Below are 17,462 nucleotides of genomic sequence, written 5' to 3'. Positions count from 1 at the left end.
AAATAAACAGTCTCTTCAGTTAATTCTTTGTCTTGAACATAATGCAGCGCTCTCTGATGGAGGGGAAAAAATCCATTTCATTTCATTAGAAGGTTTGTCAACAGTTGCTTAATAAGTAGGCCACATTATCACCAACAGTCTTCTTCTTTCCAGACATTTTGAAGTTTTAAAAGTCACAGTATTTTCAATTCAACTTTTACATGCCAACACATTTCTCCCACAGCAAAACAAAATGCGTTTATAGAGATGTATATAGAGGGCACTTTTTGTTAGATGCACAGAAGCTCATTTCATTTTGTACGCAAAACTATATTCTGTAGTATTTGGTTGTCTGCACTTAGTCTCATTCAGCCATTGTATAGCCTCTATATGTTTTCTTGAAATTGTAAATTAGATGTAATGTACCATATGTTTGGGTTGGAGAGCCGATATTTGAATCTATCACGCTGTCACACTGTCACAAAAATATGTTGGTGAGAAATAAACACAATTCCAAAACACGTCAGAACAACTTAAGTACACCGAAGTTTCGGCTGATATTTTATCAGTTAGAAAAAATTCCCGCATGTTTTGTGACGCACATTAGCTTAGTTTTTGCTGCTTGTATTGAATGTGATTAAAAGAGGGGGAAAACGTCTGCCATCGCTTCCCCTGTCTTGTCTGTCACCTGACCTTAAGTCATGGTGATGTGCTGTGGATAGACTTCCCATATTCCTGTGTTTTTGCTGTCTATATTCTTTGCTATGTTTAATTGCAGCTTCGGTCACATGTTAATGCTGCATTGTCCGTCATGTGATCATCTCATCTGAAGCGTTATCTGAACCCGCGGCATCTTTGCATTGTGCTGCTCTTAGGTTTTCTGTGCAACGAAAGAAGAGGAAATGTGGATGATGCTGCACCCTCCAATCCACCGGCTCAACAAACTCTGCTGTCGTTTTGCTGCGGTTAAAAAGAAAAGGTCAATGTGTGAAATCCCAAAGGGCAGTAAGAGTGGGAGGAATCGACTAACAAACAACACACTGATGAAATGCAGGAATGGATGACCTAAAGATTGGAGAAGTTAACTCAGGACTGGAATGTGATTCTGATTCCCCAGCACATGGGAAACCTCAAAACAATCCTTTAACAAAACTACTGCTGCTCTTACTTACGCACTTTACTTTCTGCAAAAAGGCCGGCAGTAAAAATGAAACTGGAGAAATTGAATTTGCATACTCTGCAAGTCGCTAAAGGTTAAAGACAGCAGACTTCAGTGCCACAATACTGTCTGTATCTGTCAGCTCTCTTACTCATAACAAGCCTTCTGATCAAATTCTGGCTGAAACTGTTCCACGCAGCTTGAACAGATCTGATCTGTCGTGGTAGTTATCAGTTATCTCACAATCACTGGTTTTGACTTTGCCTTAAAGTTGCCTTAATCAATATTTTATATCAAAAATGTGTCGGATCTTGTGAGAAGGACTAGTTGTAACAAACCGCAAGACTTTTCACACTTTCCCTTCACTCTCTGAAATATTTCAACGTTATTGATTTATTTTGTCTCGTAACACTTTAAAATGCAACTAATATGTAGATCCAGTGCAATGGGGAAAAGATGAAAGAGGAGAGGTGAACTAACTCATGCTTAACTTATTTTGATCCATATACAACTGATAAATGATGTAGACCCATTGACTTTATGTAATTCAAAAACAGAATGGCGACGCATTTTTACAGAAATAAAAATAATTGTACCTCACCTGACTGCCTTACAATAAGTTCAACTGCTCAGTTCAACAAACAAACCAAAAACTCACTATTTATAGTTCCCATTATATTTCATCAGTCAATTATTCAGACGGTTGGCATAAACACTTTTCATACAGGTGCATTCTGTGCTCATCCCATTATTTATAGATATTAATTATATAAGTTTAGAAACAGGCAAAACTCTGCCGACCTGACAAACCTGTGCAGGTTTGATCTGTTTGCCATATTGCATGCAGGTAGCAGTCTGTTCAGTCCATGAATGAATGAATGCGGCCTCTTCTGGTAACTTATTTTTGTTAAAGGACTGTTTCCTTTACTTTTTTTTGTGAGAGAGTTTGTTTGTTTGGGGGTTTTTTTTTTACAGCTTTGGTATCAACAGTAGCTTTGGTCATCGTTCTGACTGGTTATGATTAAGTTGCATCCATCAATGATGTAACGATTTCATCACTACACATCCCAATAGGGGCAAGACGCAACAAGTTCTAAACAAATCATTAGTCATAATCTACTTTTAGCACTTTGAAAGTTAAAATTAAAGTAAATTATTGGTACAACAGCATCCACTTCCAGTGAGAGCTGAAACGGGAAGTCAGTCAGATGTCTGATGTCTAGAGTGGTCGCTAAAAACGTCTACCTTATGTAGCATTATAAAATAATATATTATTGTCTGCAAACATGAATAAACATCCACTTCACATAAGATGATTTGAGAGTAACACATTCACACTCCCACCCTGACCCCAATCTGAGCCTAATTCTATCTCTTCTAAAAGCAGAACTTATCCTTGAGCCTTTTAAAGTTTCATCACAGAGGAGATCTGCTCTGACTGATTTCCAAAATGTCGTAATGAAATACTTCATCCTCATGTTGTCACATGTTACAGGTAAACCCACGCACACAGGTCAATAACACATTCCTTCCCTTTTACTGCAACCTAAATAGCCTGATTTTAAAAAACTCCAAGACCTAACCCTAACGCTACAGCCAAGTCTTAAGCCTCCCGTACCAGTTTGGGCTGTCAGAACGAGAGGATGAGCTGAAAACTCCTTCCTTTTCCGCTCCTCGCTGTGCAGCGCTTACAAGCACGCACCCACGTTCCTCCATAACTACATCCGTTCAATTATCTGGAGAATTGACTCTGACACAGACCTAAATTTAACCTTAGTCCTTGTCACAACACGTGGTGTCATATTTAAAATAAATTATTTACATTGTGGGGACTTCTATGGGGGTTTTTTTCATCCACACATACAGCGACTTTCTAACATCCCCTAATTGTTCTAAAACCGATTCACGCTCTCCAACTCTATCCAACAAATCTATTTCTTATGACTTTGTGAACAACACAAAGTTTGGCATCTGCCAAAAATCATACAAAATCATAAATCCTAACCTAATCCTAACCCTAACCCTCATAATTATGTAATCTACTCAACTGCTTCCCAACCACGCATTAGTAAAAAGAGAATGTGAAACACTGAATATAGAGCAGGTAAAGCCTAATTTCGTAACACTGCTGAGATTTGTAGGCCAGCAGACTATACAGCGTAGTGGCAGTGGAAGCTACCTTGCATTTGTGGTTAAGGCTCATTTTGGTCTAGTTTATTCCCTCACACATCAACAGCTTCCTCTGAGCCCACACACAGCAGCGCTGAAGAAGGGATGATGAAAGGGAAACAAAACCTTGTGATGTGGATTCTTTTTTTCTTTCTTTTCTGGATTCTCCAAGAACTTGCACCTGTGATTGTGTCAACAGTCAAATCTGGAGACGAAGCTCAACCTCGTCTTGTTTTCCTTCCTCCATTTCCTTTCTCACTCACATACCCCTTCTCTATCCTTCTGCCTCCCATCGTCTCCTTCCTGCCCTGAGGTAATCGTTGTCTGCATCGTGGCTGAGCTCCGCTCGGTGATGACCACACAATGCTGGGATTTCATGATGCAAGCCCCGAGCAAAATGAGCGAAGAACAAAGGAGGGCTTTTTCAAAGTGCTCTGGATATCAGAGGGAGGCGGGCTGCTACACGTGGGCAGTATGTCACCGTACGAACAGGAGGGGTCTGACAAAGATTTAGGCACAGGGAAGGAAAAGAGCACATAGATGAACAATCGTGCGGGGGAGGTTTAGTTTCCAGCGTTATTATTCCCCCACTTCAGAAAAAGAGGCATTTGCCTCCTGAAAGGTATCCAGTGGGAATTTCTGAGGTACATATTATAGATGACCTCTGACCAGGAAACCATTTTTTTTTTTGTCAGCTTGAAAATATTCAGCGGCCTATACAGGATAATAACATTTTCAGTTTCTCCCATTTTCTAAGAGAAGTTGTTCCATCTGTCCAATAAAATATCCTGAACTGGGCCCAGTCATTGTTTTATATACTGTTTTTAATGACCTTTTCTTTATACGGAGCGAATTGCATCGGCTACAACAGCGTATCAGTTCATGTAACTATGGCAGAGATGTGCTGTCCCAAAACACGCCAGTTTCATTCACAGTTCAGTCTGACAACGTTTTTCTTATTTCTGTCTTACTGTGACATATAGAGAGAAACTCTCTGTATGGATCTGAAAGCCCCGTCTTGGTTGGAAACAAAGGCCCATATATGAACTTCCTCTACGCTCAGAGCACGCCGGATATGATAACCCAATTCATGCGGTGAATCTTCACATGAATAATCAGGAGGAGGTGGGTGAGTGAGCAAGAGCAACTGCACTTAAGCACTGTGTGTGTTTGATGTGGGTGCATATGATGATGGTGAAGAATATCATCCAGCAGCATTTTGCGGTACTTTAACACTGGAATGAAACAGTCATGGTCAGACATGAAGGCGGGATTATCACACATTGACTTCTCACACGGCAACACACACATTTCACACCAGGATGTTAATATTCACTGTCACATATGAGGAAACACAGACATGCACAATTTGGTCAAAGCCTTTCTGCAGGGGCAGGCCCATGGGGGCGGCCAAAGTGATTCGGGCAGTTGGGGCTTCCTACTACTGCGAATGGATAAGTGAACAGGCCTCAACCATCAGGTGGCACACAAAGAGATTTAAAAAATTGCCTTAAAGATACAAACAGCAGCCATGAGACACAAACACCGATCACAAGAAGATTAAAAGAACAATAAAGATGAAAAATGAGGATGCTGAAGCCAAAAATTACCCCAAAGGTATAAAAAGGTATAAAAAGAGATGAATGTCAACAAGAAAACTGATACACCTCTAAAGGAAAAGTAAAAAAAATTAGCGAGCAGATGAACACTGATCAATAAAAAATACAAAGAACGAAAAAAGACAACCAAATGACTGTCAAGAGGAATAAAGTGACAATAAAAGGACCCAAAATTTATGGCACTGAATTAATATGATTTTTAGCACATTCAGAATTTGACAGTCTGGGCCCTGAGTAGTGAAATCATGAATACAACACAAGGGAAACTGAATGAAAAGAGATGTGTAAGTATCGCTAAACAGTCTCTGCCACAAAAAAGCAGAACCTTCACAACCAGAAAGGGGCTTTTAATTCATGTGAGCTAAAAAGCCCAAAATGAGATCCGGATTCAGACACAAAAAGGTCAGGTGAGATAGTGAATTGGGGAAACTGAAGCTGAGACAGTCAGCAACAAGGAGAAGTGTGAAAACTTGTTTGTCGAGCAGCTTGCATCACCTCCCAGAAACAGAAAGACCGACGTTGCCAAGTTTTTCTTTCAAACGCTTTTCCCTTTTAAGACTGACCCAGGATTTGATATGTCATTGAGAAAATGAAAACGAATCCGCAGTCGTGTTCTCCAGGGACATTTTAGAAAAGTCAGAGTAGATCGGCCTATTGAGAAAGTGAATGTTTTGTCTGTATTTCACTTTTGTTGATGGTTCATTATCTCTGCTTTTGTTTGCCCACATTAGTAGACATACCATGTAACATGTAAAACAGACACTGTCACTCTTAGCTAATGGCTGATAAAATAGATGTAGCGCTTCAGCCACCGCATTTATTTAGCAATTAGAAGGTTTCAACACTATAACATTGCTGTAAGATAAGCAGCATTTGTTAATGGATTCATAGACACCCATAAGTCGAGGCTGCTGAATTAAACAATTAATGAATGAAAAATTAGAAATGCATTTGCTATATAGTGAAATGTCTCTTCATGCGCAAAGGCAACGTATATATGTTGAATTTCATATTTGTCCACATAAAGCTAGGTCAAGCAAAAATAAAAAAATATTATGAAACATAGTGGAGAGTGATAAACATTAACTGATAGATCCTGCCTGTACAATTATGCATGTTTGTTTGTATTCTTATATTGTGGACATATTTGGAATCACATAGCATACTAATTTCACGATGGTTATTTCATATATGTTATAAACGTGTATTGCCTGTATATCCAGAAGATGCATATATGTGATAATAATGGGAGGATAAGTGACTAATGAGGGAACCTCACTGCTGCTGTAGGAAGAACAATGTCCTTTCTTACACTTCTGTCAGTTATAATGGCTGACAAATGTTTCACATTAGTAAACATGCTGCATGTGTTTATGTGTGTTACCAAAATAGCAGATGAACAGGTTGATTTTGTCTGTGAGCTCACATTTATGTGAGGTTTCAAAACATCTGGTCTGATGTGACCTCAAAATGTCGGTGAGCTTCGTATTTAAGTGTAAACCTCAGCAGTTACAGAGAGAGCTCACATTCTGCGGGTGGCTCAGCTCCTAATTAACTCGGTATGTGTTTAACTGTGTTTATGACTTTGTGTTTGCTCATATTTGTGTTTGTGCATGAATTTCACCGTGCGTGTGTTACAACACTGTGTTATTTATTCTAAAACCCTAAATCGGCTACCAACAACTGTCCCATCGAAAAACCACGATTCCCATTGGGTTGCTCACTCTGGTGAAACTCCACTAAAATTTCTGTGATTTTTCTTTCCCCTCCCAGACGTCGCTCGTTTCTCTCCGTGGCCCATGCTGCTCTGCCACTGCCTCATGCACTGTCTCCACTTACCAAGTGACATCACTGGAGTTTCCCTTCTGCTGAGGCAGCCGGCGCAGCATAAATACTACAAGCTCTCTGGCACAAGTTCACTCTTAACACAATAGCAACACAAAGAGAGAAGTACTACTACTCACCCCAGAGTGCTCCAATTGCTCATTTTGAAGATTGTGCAGGGAGAGAATTTGCTCACAGTATGGACTACACCACCGCACCAGCAGACGTGGAGATGGGGCTTGAGGACCGGAGGGTGATTTTGGTAGAGAAGAAGTCATCTGCTGAGGGAATATGGAAGGTGATCGGGGTTCTTGTCACCATGGCCCTTTTCTTTGGAGGCACCCTGCTGCTGGTTTGGCACTGGAATGGGCAGCAGTTGATGGTAAGGAGAAACCTTTTCTCTGAATCTGATGAGAAATCTTTTAATTGGCAGAACAAGAGAAAAGAAAATGTATGCATCTCTAAACTCTAAACTCTTTCTCTCTTCCAAAACAGCCACAACCTGGAAAAACAGAAGCACTAACAGAGAAGGAGTCTGCTGACAAAACAGGTGATTAGAGCCGTGCTTGCTGATTTAAGAAATAATCTGAGGGGTTTTGTGGGATCTACTTAAGTCTTTTTTGAGACAAGCTCACGTTTGTTCTCCTCTCCTCAGATCCACACTACACACTGAAGCGAATCAGCAGCAAAGCCAAGGCAGCCATCCATTTAGAAGGTGAGTCGCCTTGATTTGGTTCTCCGCAAACAAAGGGCCCATGACCTCGGCTTTGAAATGAGCTTCTCAGACTCTTTCATCCACTTGTGTGATATTTGTTGCTCCTTTAGAGAAGTCTCTTAGTCAGCACAATAAGGAAATTGTTGCACAAGTTATTCACTCATTCCATCGTCTTGACAACACAACTGTTAGCCTTTTGCTCCAATGTTTGAAGCCCTGAAGAGTTATCACGGCTCTAACGTTGCTCCTTCTGTATCCAGGTAGCTACGACGAGGACGATGACAGCTTGAAAAATCAGCTGGAGTGGAAGAACGGTCAAGGCCAGGCCTTCGCTCAGGGCGGCTTCAGGCTGGCTGACAACCGGATTGTGATCCCGCAAACCGGCCTGTACTTCGTCTACAGCCAGGCATCGTTCAGAGTCACCTGCAGCGACGGCGAGGACGAAGAGGAGGAGCCGGGAAAACGCTTCAGACCCCTCAGCCACAGGATCTTGCGGCACTCAGACTCCATCGGCGGTGAGGCAGCTCTGATGAGTGCGGTGAGGTCGGCGTGCCAAACCACTGCTCAGGAGGAGGACAGTTACAGAGACGGACGTGGCTGGTACAATGCCATTTATCTGGGCGCCGTCTTCCAGCTCAATAAAGGAGACACGCTGAGGACGGAAACCAACCAGCTCTCAGAGCTGGACACTGACGAGGGCAAGACTTTCTTTGGTGTGTTTGCACTTTGAAATGACTCTTTGTTACGATACTAAAGGTGAAGAGACAAAACCGCACAGTGCCAATAGCATTGGCTTCTTTTCTTTTTTTTTTTTTATATGTATATATATATACTTTTTATTTTCGTTACTATTCATCTTCATGGTGACATAGAAATGTTTAAATCTCAATGGAGATAAAAGCTGATTTCTAGAAATCCTATGAACTGTAACAGTTTGCAACATTACTTATTACTATTACAGACACTTTTTGTTCTTTATTTATACTGACCTGAGATTGTAGTAGGATAAACTTTGTCTGCTGTATCAGATGACACTTGTCTTCGCTGCAGAGGCGATGTTGGAAGACTGGTACCCTATCCTATTGTTCTCTGCATGTATTTATTTCTATTTATTTGTATTTAAAATTATGGGATTAGTGGTAAAGATTGTATTTATGTAGTTTATATGCACTTAATTCAAAATAAAATAAAATAAAAAAAACCCCACAACATTGCATCATTACAAAGGCTGAATATAAATTTACCAAAGCGAAAGTTTGCAAACAGCTCCAGTCAGCCAGGGCAGGGGCTCAACCACACAAACACACAGACACGCACGCACACACACGCACACAGTTGTGAACTTGCTTCATTATTTGGCAAAGAGCTACTCTGAAATTCCTCCACAGCCAGCAGATACTTCCTTTGTTAGATCAGACAAGGGGAATTTCCTGCTTTTCTGAGTCTCTCTGAGTGCTGTGTCAGGTGGAGGCCCACAGAAGCCTCAGCCCAGCGCGGGTTTTCCCCGCTGACACTCCCCCACCCCCACCCCCACGGACTCAAACACACACACCCTGCAACCTCCCTCCACTCCACCACGCCACCAACCACTTTCCCTCTATTACCACATACTTTAGCCTCAGTCAGCTGGAAAGAAAGCTGCCATGGGAGGAAGTGTGTATGTGATTTCATAGAGTGCGTGCGTGTGTGTGTGTGTGTGTGGGCTTTTGGGGTCATGGGGCTGCAGATCTTTTTTTTTTTTTTTTTTTTAGAAATCATCATCATTGCCTAAAAACAGACATGACACAAATATCGGATGTACTTGGGAGCCATTTGTCTATTTCTGTTCCATTTATCTACAAACATCCCGTTATTGTCTCAGTAATGAGTTTCCCACCGGCCTCTGCTGCTGGACGCTGTGCTGCAAACCACTTCCCACTTTGAGCTAATAATCTCCTCTTTATTTACTGCTTGACTCCAGTAGGCCAACCTGTTGAGAACTATTAAGAGAGTTAATGGCTTTTGGGTTAAAATGAGTCAGAAGAGCAACAAAGAACTGGTGACATCTAGTGGATAATGTAAACAAGCTTGGTTGTGTGATCAGAATATCGAAATGTTTGTTTTAACATCAGGGAGTGATTTTTTATTTTTTTTTTCTCCTCCAAGAAGCTTTACGTCTCAAAAGCAAACATGCTGAAGAGTTTATGACCTGGCTGATCTGAGAGCTGCTCCAGATTTCCATCGAGGCAAAAGGTTTGACTGAAACAGAAAAATGCCGTGTGAAAAAAAGAAACAATGATTTTATTCATGGTACCCATATATTTGCATACACATACTCTGAAATATATTAACATTTAAGATCTTAGATATAGTGAATACAAATATCCCCAAATCCATGTATATGTTGCCATATATGTGCAAGATAATAGAGCATTTTCTAAATTATTTCTGCATTCATATGTTACACTATCTGACCCATGAACTGCACAGTTAATAAATATGGCCTATTTCATTCATTTATGACTGTCCTTCTCCATACCCTGAGCTAAAATGTATTCGAGTAACAGCAACACAAAGTGGAGTAACCATATTTTGTTCAGTTCAAGTGCACACTGAAATATATTTATATATATTTATATCTGTATATATATTTAGAAACATTCGTCAAAGTATTTTTGTACCTGCTGATAAAGCTGTTCAGGTTGTTTTATAAAATCTGGAAATTGCTCATGAATGAAATAGTACATCCAGATTAACTGCTGAGTAAATACATTATGTCCCGTTGCTTATGATCCATCTTTACATTTACAGTTATCTAAAATGGAAAAAACAAACAAACAAAAAACGGAAACGGACATCCATCCAGATTGTCAGGTATGGAAAAATATATAAAATGATAAAACAAAACAGAAGATCTTTTTCAAATAAAAGAAGCTCCCAATGATGACATGCAACATGTATAAAAACTGTGCTTCCACCGAACATCTACAGAAACAGCCATCGTAGAAGTCCCCACACCTCCATATAAATATAAACTGTGCTTTATTTTCAGCAGGCGTAAAGTACAAACTTTTCTTCTGGCATAATATTGAATTTAGAGTTTTTAAAGTTTGGGATTTTTTTTTATTTTTATCTTCTTCTGGGTTATTACCTACAAAACACATCGGTCAGCTGCAGCAGTGGCTGCTGATACGTCTACATGATAATTTGGGTGGAGGATTTATTTGATGGCTGCGATTTTTACTGTGCTGCCGAAGAGATAAAACAGCGTCTCTCTCTATAAAAAAAACAAAACAAAACCCAACACCCAACAACAACAACAACAACAACCAAAAAGGAAAAAAAAAAACAAAACAAAAAACAAACTGAAAATCATTATTTCAAATGGAAAAAAATATCAAAATTGTTCTTAAATATCAGCAGATTTTGATCCTTTAAAATGGGTCTAATGTTCAAACACTAGCAAAGGACTGGCTTTTTAAGATGCAGTGCTGACTGCAAACATCCGTACATGCCAAGCTCCTTGGCCTTTCTAAGTTATGGCTATTAAATAACGCACATTATCGCTTTTCAGTGAGACCAGGGTTCAGACACTCTCAGACACTGGGGAAAAAAAAAAGCTGTACATTGCTTTGTCCCTCGGTAAATCTCAGTGTTCACAATTCTCTGGAAAAGTAAACAAATAATCGAACAACATCTCCATGACAGAACAGATCAGATATTACAGAACTATATTAATCACTACTGTATGTGCTTGTCTAGTCACAAACTCGAAGACAAAAGGTGGAGACAATATAGCAAAGACACAAACACAAACATTTTCCTTTTAAGATTCTGGATGCAGCGTCTCCACAACAGAACAAGAAAACGAATGAGGGAGAGGAATGTCGAAGAGATCTATCCAGTCACTTGTCCTCCAGTGCTGACAGCCTGGAGATGTGCTTGTTGCCGTGTTGACCTGTCACAAGTGCCTTGTTGCTGAGTTGAACACAGTAAGATCAAAACTGTGAGGACGGGTGTTACCTGTGCGACTCTCCCTGAAGCTGCCGAGTGTGAAGCCACCCCCGTGTACTTGTTTGTGCTTCCACGCCGTATTTTAAAACAGTGTCACTACGTCGCTGTGCTCTCCGCCCGAACGAGTGAAAGTCACAGTGTCTCCTTGTGTTTTGTGTCCCCCCCCCACCCCCACCCAACGCCCGGCCTGTGTGCACTGTGTGACTGCCACCCCCACCCGCTGACCGCTGCTGCCCTCCCCGCCTCCTCCTCCGTGCCTCACCTATTTATACAGCAGCGGGATCTGGCTGTTGTGACAGTGGTTGCGGCTCATCTTGCTGTCTGCTGGGTAGAGGTTGGAGGAGTTGGAGAAGGAGGGCGGCAGGGAATGATTGTCCGTGCTGGGGTTCGGGTAGCCGGGCGGCGGAAGCAGAGACTTGGGATCCGGCTGGACCGAGGGCGGCGGGGCGTTGTGGTTCTGATTCTGGCCCGTGGAGGGTCGGCGGCGGTTACGTAGAGCCTGACGTTCGGCCAGCTGATTGCGCAGCGCCGACACCCTCTCTTCTTTCTAAAAAAAAAAAAAAAAAAAAACACACAAAAGGGGAGGAGTGTTCCGAATCAACAAAAAGAACACAATGCCTCATAAGGTTGACATAAACGCACAAATTAAACTCTAAAACGCATCTTTCAAAAGAACTTGGAGAAGCAGTTGCTACTAAACTACAATGAAACAAGGATCCCCTGATCATGGAACTTGCATGTTGAATTAATGTTTGTATTGATGATGATGATGATGATAAGTAATTTTGGCCTTTTTAATTTTTTCTCTTGGGTCTCTTTGGTTGCTGAAATTGGATTTGTATTTGCTCTGACTGGTCCCACTTTTACCCATTGGTCATGTTTGTACAATCTTTTTAATTATAATTTCACTATAATATAGTTGCAAGCACAAGGACCTGCCAACAGCTGAGACTCCTGTGTCTTCATAGGAAGCTCTAACATTTGCTGATATCTACTTTTACAACTCGAAAAAAGTAGTCTTGTAAATACATCAGTGGTAAAAAATAAAAATCTTAAACAGGATGAAACCATCATGTCGTCATTTCTTTCTGCCCAGCTTCAATAAGGATGCAGTGCAGTGAAAGAATTTTGAAGTGTATGAACCTGAACCATGATTATTCACTCAGTTGTGTTCAACCTATCTTGTCTTGAGGGGGTCAATATCTGAATGTTTCTGCAGAAACTCTGAATAAGAACCATCTGTTTGAAAGCAACCTCGCATGTAGTTATTGATTAATGGTTTCAGTAAGCGGAGCTGGCAGCTCGAATCCTGTACACACATTTATTTATTTATTTTTTTAGTTTGTTTATTTAGCTAAATGAGAGGAGCTGTCGCCCTCTTTGCACTGACTTTTACTGCATGTTTGCTCAGATATTCACAGAGTATGTTGTAGTTTTAATATTCAGCTGGCATTTCTTTTTTTTTTTTTGGATGGTCTTTGAAATGTGTGTTTAGGCCAGTCAAAGTTTTATGGCTGTTTTGTGTCCCGATCTCAGTGTTCGATGCAGGAATCAGTCTCTCTCTCTCGCTCACTCACTGGATGAGCAGACCTACTGTACTGGTAGACTACGAGTAGACAGGGAGATTTCATGTATGTAGAAGATTTTCCGTCTTTTCTTTTAAATATCATACACAACATCTAATTGAATATACCGGTACCGACAGTGAAAGCCATTTTTCACCTCATGATAAATGATGGTTACATTATCAAAGAAAACCAGTCAACCATGCAATAATTCAATAGTGCAAAGAAGGATGACAACATGTGTATGTGACAACGTTGAAAGACTTTTCTGTATCCTCCATTTTCACAATTTATGCAGCGTGCTCCTTTGCAGAAGTGCGACGTGTGTATAAGGCAGAGACATTGTACCTATACGTCCATGAATATATGTATGATACAAATTTACCTATAGGATGACTTCTGAATGTTACGAATATGGAAATGTACATTATAAGTCTACATGGATTGCGTGTTTAATGATATTAATAATAATGCGTGTGTGGCTGCATAATGCACTGTGTGTTTAATGCCTTCACCTCCTGGATGATCTTCTGCAGCTCCCTGTTCTCCCTCTCGAGCTGCCTGGACTTCTCCTCGTCGTTGTTGTTGGTGGACGAGCCGGTCTTCAAAGTGTCCTGCTGCTCTGACTGCCATTCGCCACGGGTGATCAGGCGCCGCATCTAGACCGACACGAGAGCGAGAAGTCAATAAAGAGGAAAATCAAGCTGTGAGTGAGCACGATGCTCAATGAATCATGCATATAATGAAAACACAATTTTAATATCTGCAGCCCTTTTAGCCGCATTTGACTGCAGGCTTCTAGAGGTCATAACAAAAGTTAATATAAAGTGTTCTTACTTCGTTTAGTTTTTTGTTTGGTGACATCATGACTGCTGTGTTGTCTGCACTGCGCTCCCAAAAATGGCATGACAATCAAACCATGATGCGATGTCGTGTTGTGTTTAATTTCTGTAGGTGGCACTCTTTCCTCTGTTTGCACAGCTGTCTGCAGCAGTGCTCTTGTGCACAACAAATCTCTTCTTCTATTTATTTCAAACAAATCATTGTAGCTGCTGCCAAACGTCTGAAATATCTCACTCTGTTCTGTGCCAGGATTTTATTTTTTTCGTTCCTAAAACCAAATGTTTACAGCAAATTAAAATGTAAAAACTTTATTATTATTTAATAATCACAGCCAGCACAATGCCGTCCTCAACATCTAAGTGGGTTTAGTATATTTTGAAAGTGCAGCGCTGTCAGACTAAATAATGTAAGCTTCCAGAAAACTGTCATTTTCATGCATCATGCAGACCAGATGGGACCCTGCTCCCAAATAAGACTGGGGCCTCTGACTTTTGCAGTGTAATTGTCAGTGTGTGCAGCAGTTCCTAAAAGTATCAGTCATCAGAGCACCTTGGGCACGAAAAGCACCACCAGCGTGATGTAGGCAGAGAAGACTATTGCTAGAGCGGCAAAGGCAAAGGAGGCGTCCTGCTGCGAAGACAGGATCATAGTCACCGGAGCTGTGATCAGGCACAACACCTGCAGGAAAAGGAGGACAGACAAACGGAAAAGAAAGAGAGGAAGGTTAAAACAAAAGGAAGAGGAAAGGTGAGTTTGTTTTGAAAAAGAGAAGAGAGGAGGCAGAGGGTTGTTAGTGGTAAGCAGGTGGAGAATAAAGTATGTGGGTGAGAGAAGAGGAGGAGAGCGGGTGGAGAAAAAAAATAAATAAATAAAAATAAAATCATATCCATAAAAGCATTAGGCATCTGTTTATCATTCCGGGGAAGGCTCCCATGTGAAAACAGCATTAAAAAGTCATGACTGAAGTAGCAACAGCGCTCTGACAATCACCACATTGTCATCTCATCAGGGCCTGAAGCTCACAGCTTAGCAAAGAGAAAGGAGGCCCCTTTAAAGACACCATTTACTATTGACATCACCATAAAACTGAAATGTGCATATCATAACGTGAAATAATAACATTAGACTTGCCTCATGTTGTGAAATTCGTTGATGAAATGAGATGCACTTAACGGCCCCGTAAACGACCAGAAACAAGACCGCAATAATAAATTCTTGATGAAAAGAGCCAAAAAAGAAAATAAATAAAAAAAATAAATCGATCCATTTATTAGCTAGCTATCCACAAAGTAACAGTTGACAAGTATTTGGCTGCTCATTTGGATGCTCTTTCTTTTATGTCTTAATGGGATTCTGAGCGAGGACTAGCAACGCTGTAAAGACGCCAGTTAAAAACTAAAAGGAAAAAATGTTTGCCTGCTTCTGATCAAAACAGAAAAACTCTTTTGGCAGTTAACATGACAGAAAACGCCTCCCCAAAAGATATTTCATATCAGTTTCAAAGTTTCTGTCAGGTGTCAGGAAATGGCAGTGAGTGTTTGTCTTAAGTGGCTAAAGTGAACATAATGGGAGCCATTTCTGTGTAATGTGCATCCAAGGTGGCTCAGTTTAAGATGATTCACTTGCTATTAACAGCCACTGACAACTTTTTATTACTGATGGCCGTGCTTAGCGTTATACTTATATACTATAATACGACACAAACCACACAAACTGCCATCCACACCCAGAGACAATACGCAACTATCACGCTATATGCCATGAACTGTGTACGCTTGGCACTGCAGTGAAAGAACGCTGTCTTATAAAAACAGCATTATAAAATTTTGTGTTGCACCATTTTGTGTTTGAATGATTTTAGTTAACATTTATTTCACCAGGATCAAGTCCCGTAGAGAACAAGCTTTCATTTTACAAAAGAGACCTGAGCTACGTCTGTTCCAATCCCGGCACCACGGGCGCCATCATCTTCCCGACTTAGGATTCATATAAGATGTCGCTGTGCACTGGCAGTGTTATGATTTGGATAGAAATTTGTCTTTTAGGGAATGAAAACTCAACATATACTTTCAGATAAGCTTGAATATTTCAATAGTAAACCTTTTTTTGAATTGTTCCAACCAAACTGCCAGCATGTACTCTTCGTTATTTTATACCAGATCATCAATCCGCCATATTCAGTGCGTCCCAGAGGTTGCATTGGGAGGTTTTCATTTATAGTCTACTGTTTGGGGTTTTTGAAGATTGTTACAAACTGGGGAATGTAGAGACCTTGGCCTACTAAAATCAGAAAAATACACGGCGAGGCTTTAAAGGGGCATTAAGTTATCTTTGACCTTCATTAACTTTTATAAACAACCAGCAGAAACAGAAGAAGTTGCCCTTGGAGCGTGAAGCTTGCAGCTGAAATATCTTGAAATGCTGGTCAGTTGGCCTGTTTTGTTTTGAAATGAGCAAGAAAGTGCCGTCTTGAAGCCAGAAATCTCAGCACCAAGCAAAGCAATCACTGAGGCGCTGGCATTGATTAACCCTTCACAGATATACGACAGTCATTTTGTGCTAGGGGGCAATAAAAAAACGTGCTTATTGCCACTTTAATGTTCACCATTCTACAGAGTGCTCTTTGCAGAGGGACAGAAACAGCAGGAAAAAAAAAAAAAAAAGGCAGACAGCAGCAACCAAGAAACAAGAGTTTACGCATGACAGTGTCGTTTCTTTTTTGGACTCACAGCAACGTTGTAAATAGCCATCCCCACAGCCCGGTGGTCATTGATCTTTTCAGTGGAGACGGACTTGGTCTCGTAAGCCAGAAATATGCCGAGCAGCAGCAGCAGCCCCTTGTAGCCATAAACCACACCTGCGGGAAGGAGAGGATGCAGGTAGAATAGTGACACCTGTGTAATAATAATTAACAGTAGCAGTGGTAGTTTAATTAAAGAAGCATCTTAGTGCATGTATACCAGACAAACTGGACCAAACGCTCTGAGCCTCTGCGGCCGTTTTATCGTCTGGAGATGAGCAAACATGCATTAAGATGCAGTGTTCATGATTCAATGGTGTTTTTGTTTTTTTTTTTTACGATGGTCAAGTTGCACGCGTTGCAGGCCTTATGTGCTGCAGGCAGACAGTAATGGAGGCAACTGATGGCTGACTGGTTGCATTTCGTATCATAAGGGCGTACTGAGTTTGATTCCCGACTGACTGGACCTTTTATTGTACGTCCCTCACGGACTCTCTGTTCCACCTTTCCCGTGTCCTTTCGCTCTCTATATTGATGAATGGCCCCAGAAAATAACAAATTGAAGTCTTCTATATTGGTATTATACCTTGAAATGTCTTTTGGCGTATCATGTAACACAGAATGTGTTCCAGGATTCGGAGATAGATGGCAGAGTCTTAGTGACACACAGAGAGATCAAAGAACAGCCTTGTTTCTAGAGTTTTGTTCATATTCACTGAATTGTACTGAAGACAGGCGATATCAAAAGCACAAAGAAAAGCCCATCTGTTGCTCCAGAGTAACAAAGTATACTCACTAAATAACTAGAATAACAAAAAATATCTCTGTAGGCTTAAAATCGGGGTACCTTGGCATT

The 17,462-nt window shown here is 40.8% G+C and overlaps 2 protein-coding genes across 7 annotated transcripts in view; one reads left to right on the top strand and one right to left on the bottom strand.

Moving 5' to 3' along the window:
* Positions 1–6,869: 6,869 nt before the first annotated feature.
* tnfb (tumor necrosis factor b (TNF superfamily, member 2)) lies at positions 6,870–8,641 on the top strand. Its single transcript, XM_029504172.1, has 4 exons — positions 6,870–7,132; positions 7,246–7,300; positions 7,406–7,465; positions 7,726–8,641. The coding sequence occupies exons 1-4, from the start codon at positions 6,950–6,952 to the stop codon at positions 8,193–8,195; spliced, it is 768 nt and encodes a 255-aa protein (XP_029360032.1). The 5' UTR covers positions 6,870–6,949; the 3' UTR covers positions 8,196–8,641.
* A 3,040-nt stretch (positions 8,642–11,681) lies between these two features.
* Positions 11,682–17,462, bottom strand: part of gabbr1a (gamma-aminobutyric acid (GABA) B receptor, 1a) — a 59,521-nt gene continuing 53,740 nt past the window's right edge. For 5 of the 6 annotated variants that reach the window (XM_029504458.1, XM_029504462.1, XM_029504461.1 and 2 more), the window contains 4 exons: positions 16,596–16,723; positions 14,416–14,544; positions 13,539–13,682; positions 11,682–12,005 (listed from right to left, as the gene is read on the bottom strand). In XM_029504458.1, coding sequence (XP_029360318.1) covers positions 11,721–12,005; positions 13,539–13,682; positions 14,416–14,544; positions 16,596–16,723 — 686 coding nt within the window. In that variant the 3' untranslated portion in view covers positions 11,682–11,720. The remainder of the gene's footprint in view (positions 12,006–13,538; positions 13,683–14,415; positions 14,545–16,595; positions 16,724–17,462) is intronic. The other variant, XM_029504463.1, reaches the window with a different exon arrangement.

Source organism: Echeneis naucrates, chromosome 6, assembly GCF_900963305.1.
Source record: "Echeneis naucrates chromosome 6, fEcheNa1.1, whole genome shotgun sequence".
Classification (NCBI taxonomy): Eukaryota; Metazoa; Chordata; class Actinopteri; order Carangiformes; family Echeneidae; genus Echeneis; species Echeneis naucrates.
Note: the sequence above shows the minus strand (reverse complement) of the source record. Positions and strands in the feature narration are given on the sequence as shown.

Excerpts from the sequence above, each read along its gene's own strand:
- tnfb (XM_029504172.1), top strand. The coding sequence starts at position 6,950 with ATGGACTACACCACCGCACCAGCAGACGTGGAGATGGGGCTTGAGGAC. Across the intron at positions 7,133-7,245 it reads GGAATGGGCAGCAGTTGATG|CCACAACCTGGAAAAACAGA; the intron begins GTAAGGAGAAAC and ends CTTCCAAAACAG. Across the intron at positions 7,301-7,405 it reads GGAGTCTGCTGACAAAACAG|ATCCACACTACACACTGAAG; the intron begins GTGATTAGAGCC and ends TCCTCTCCTCAG.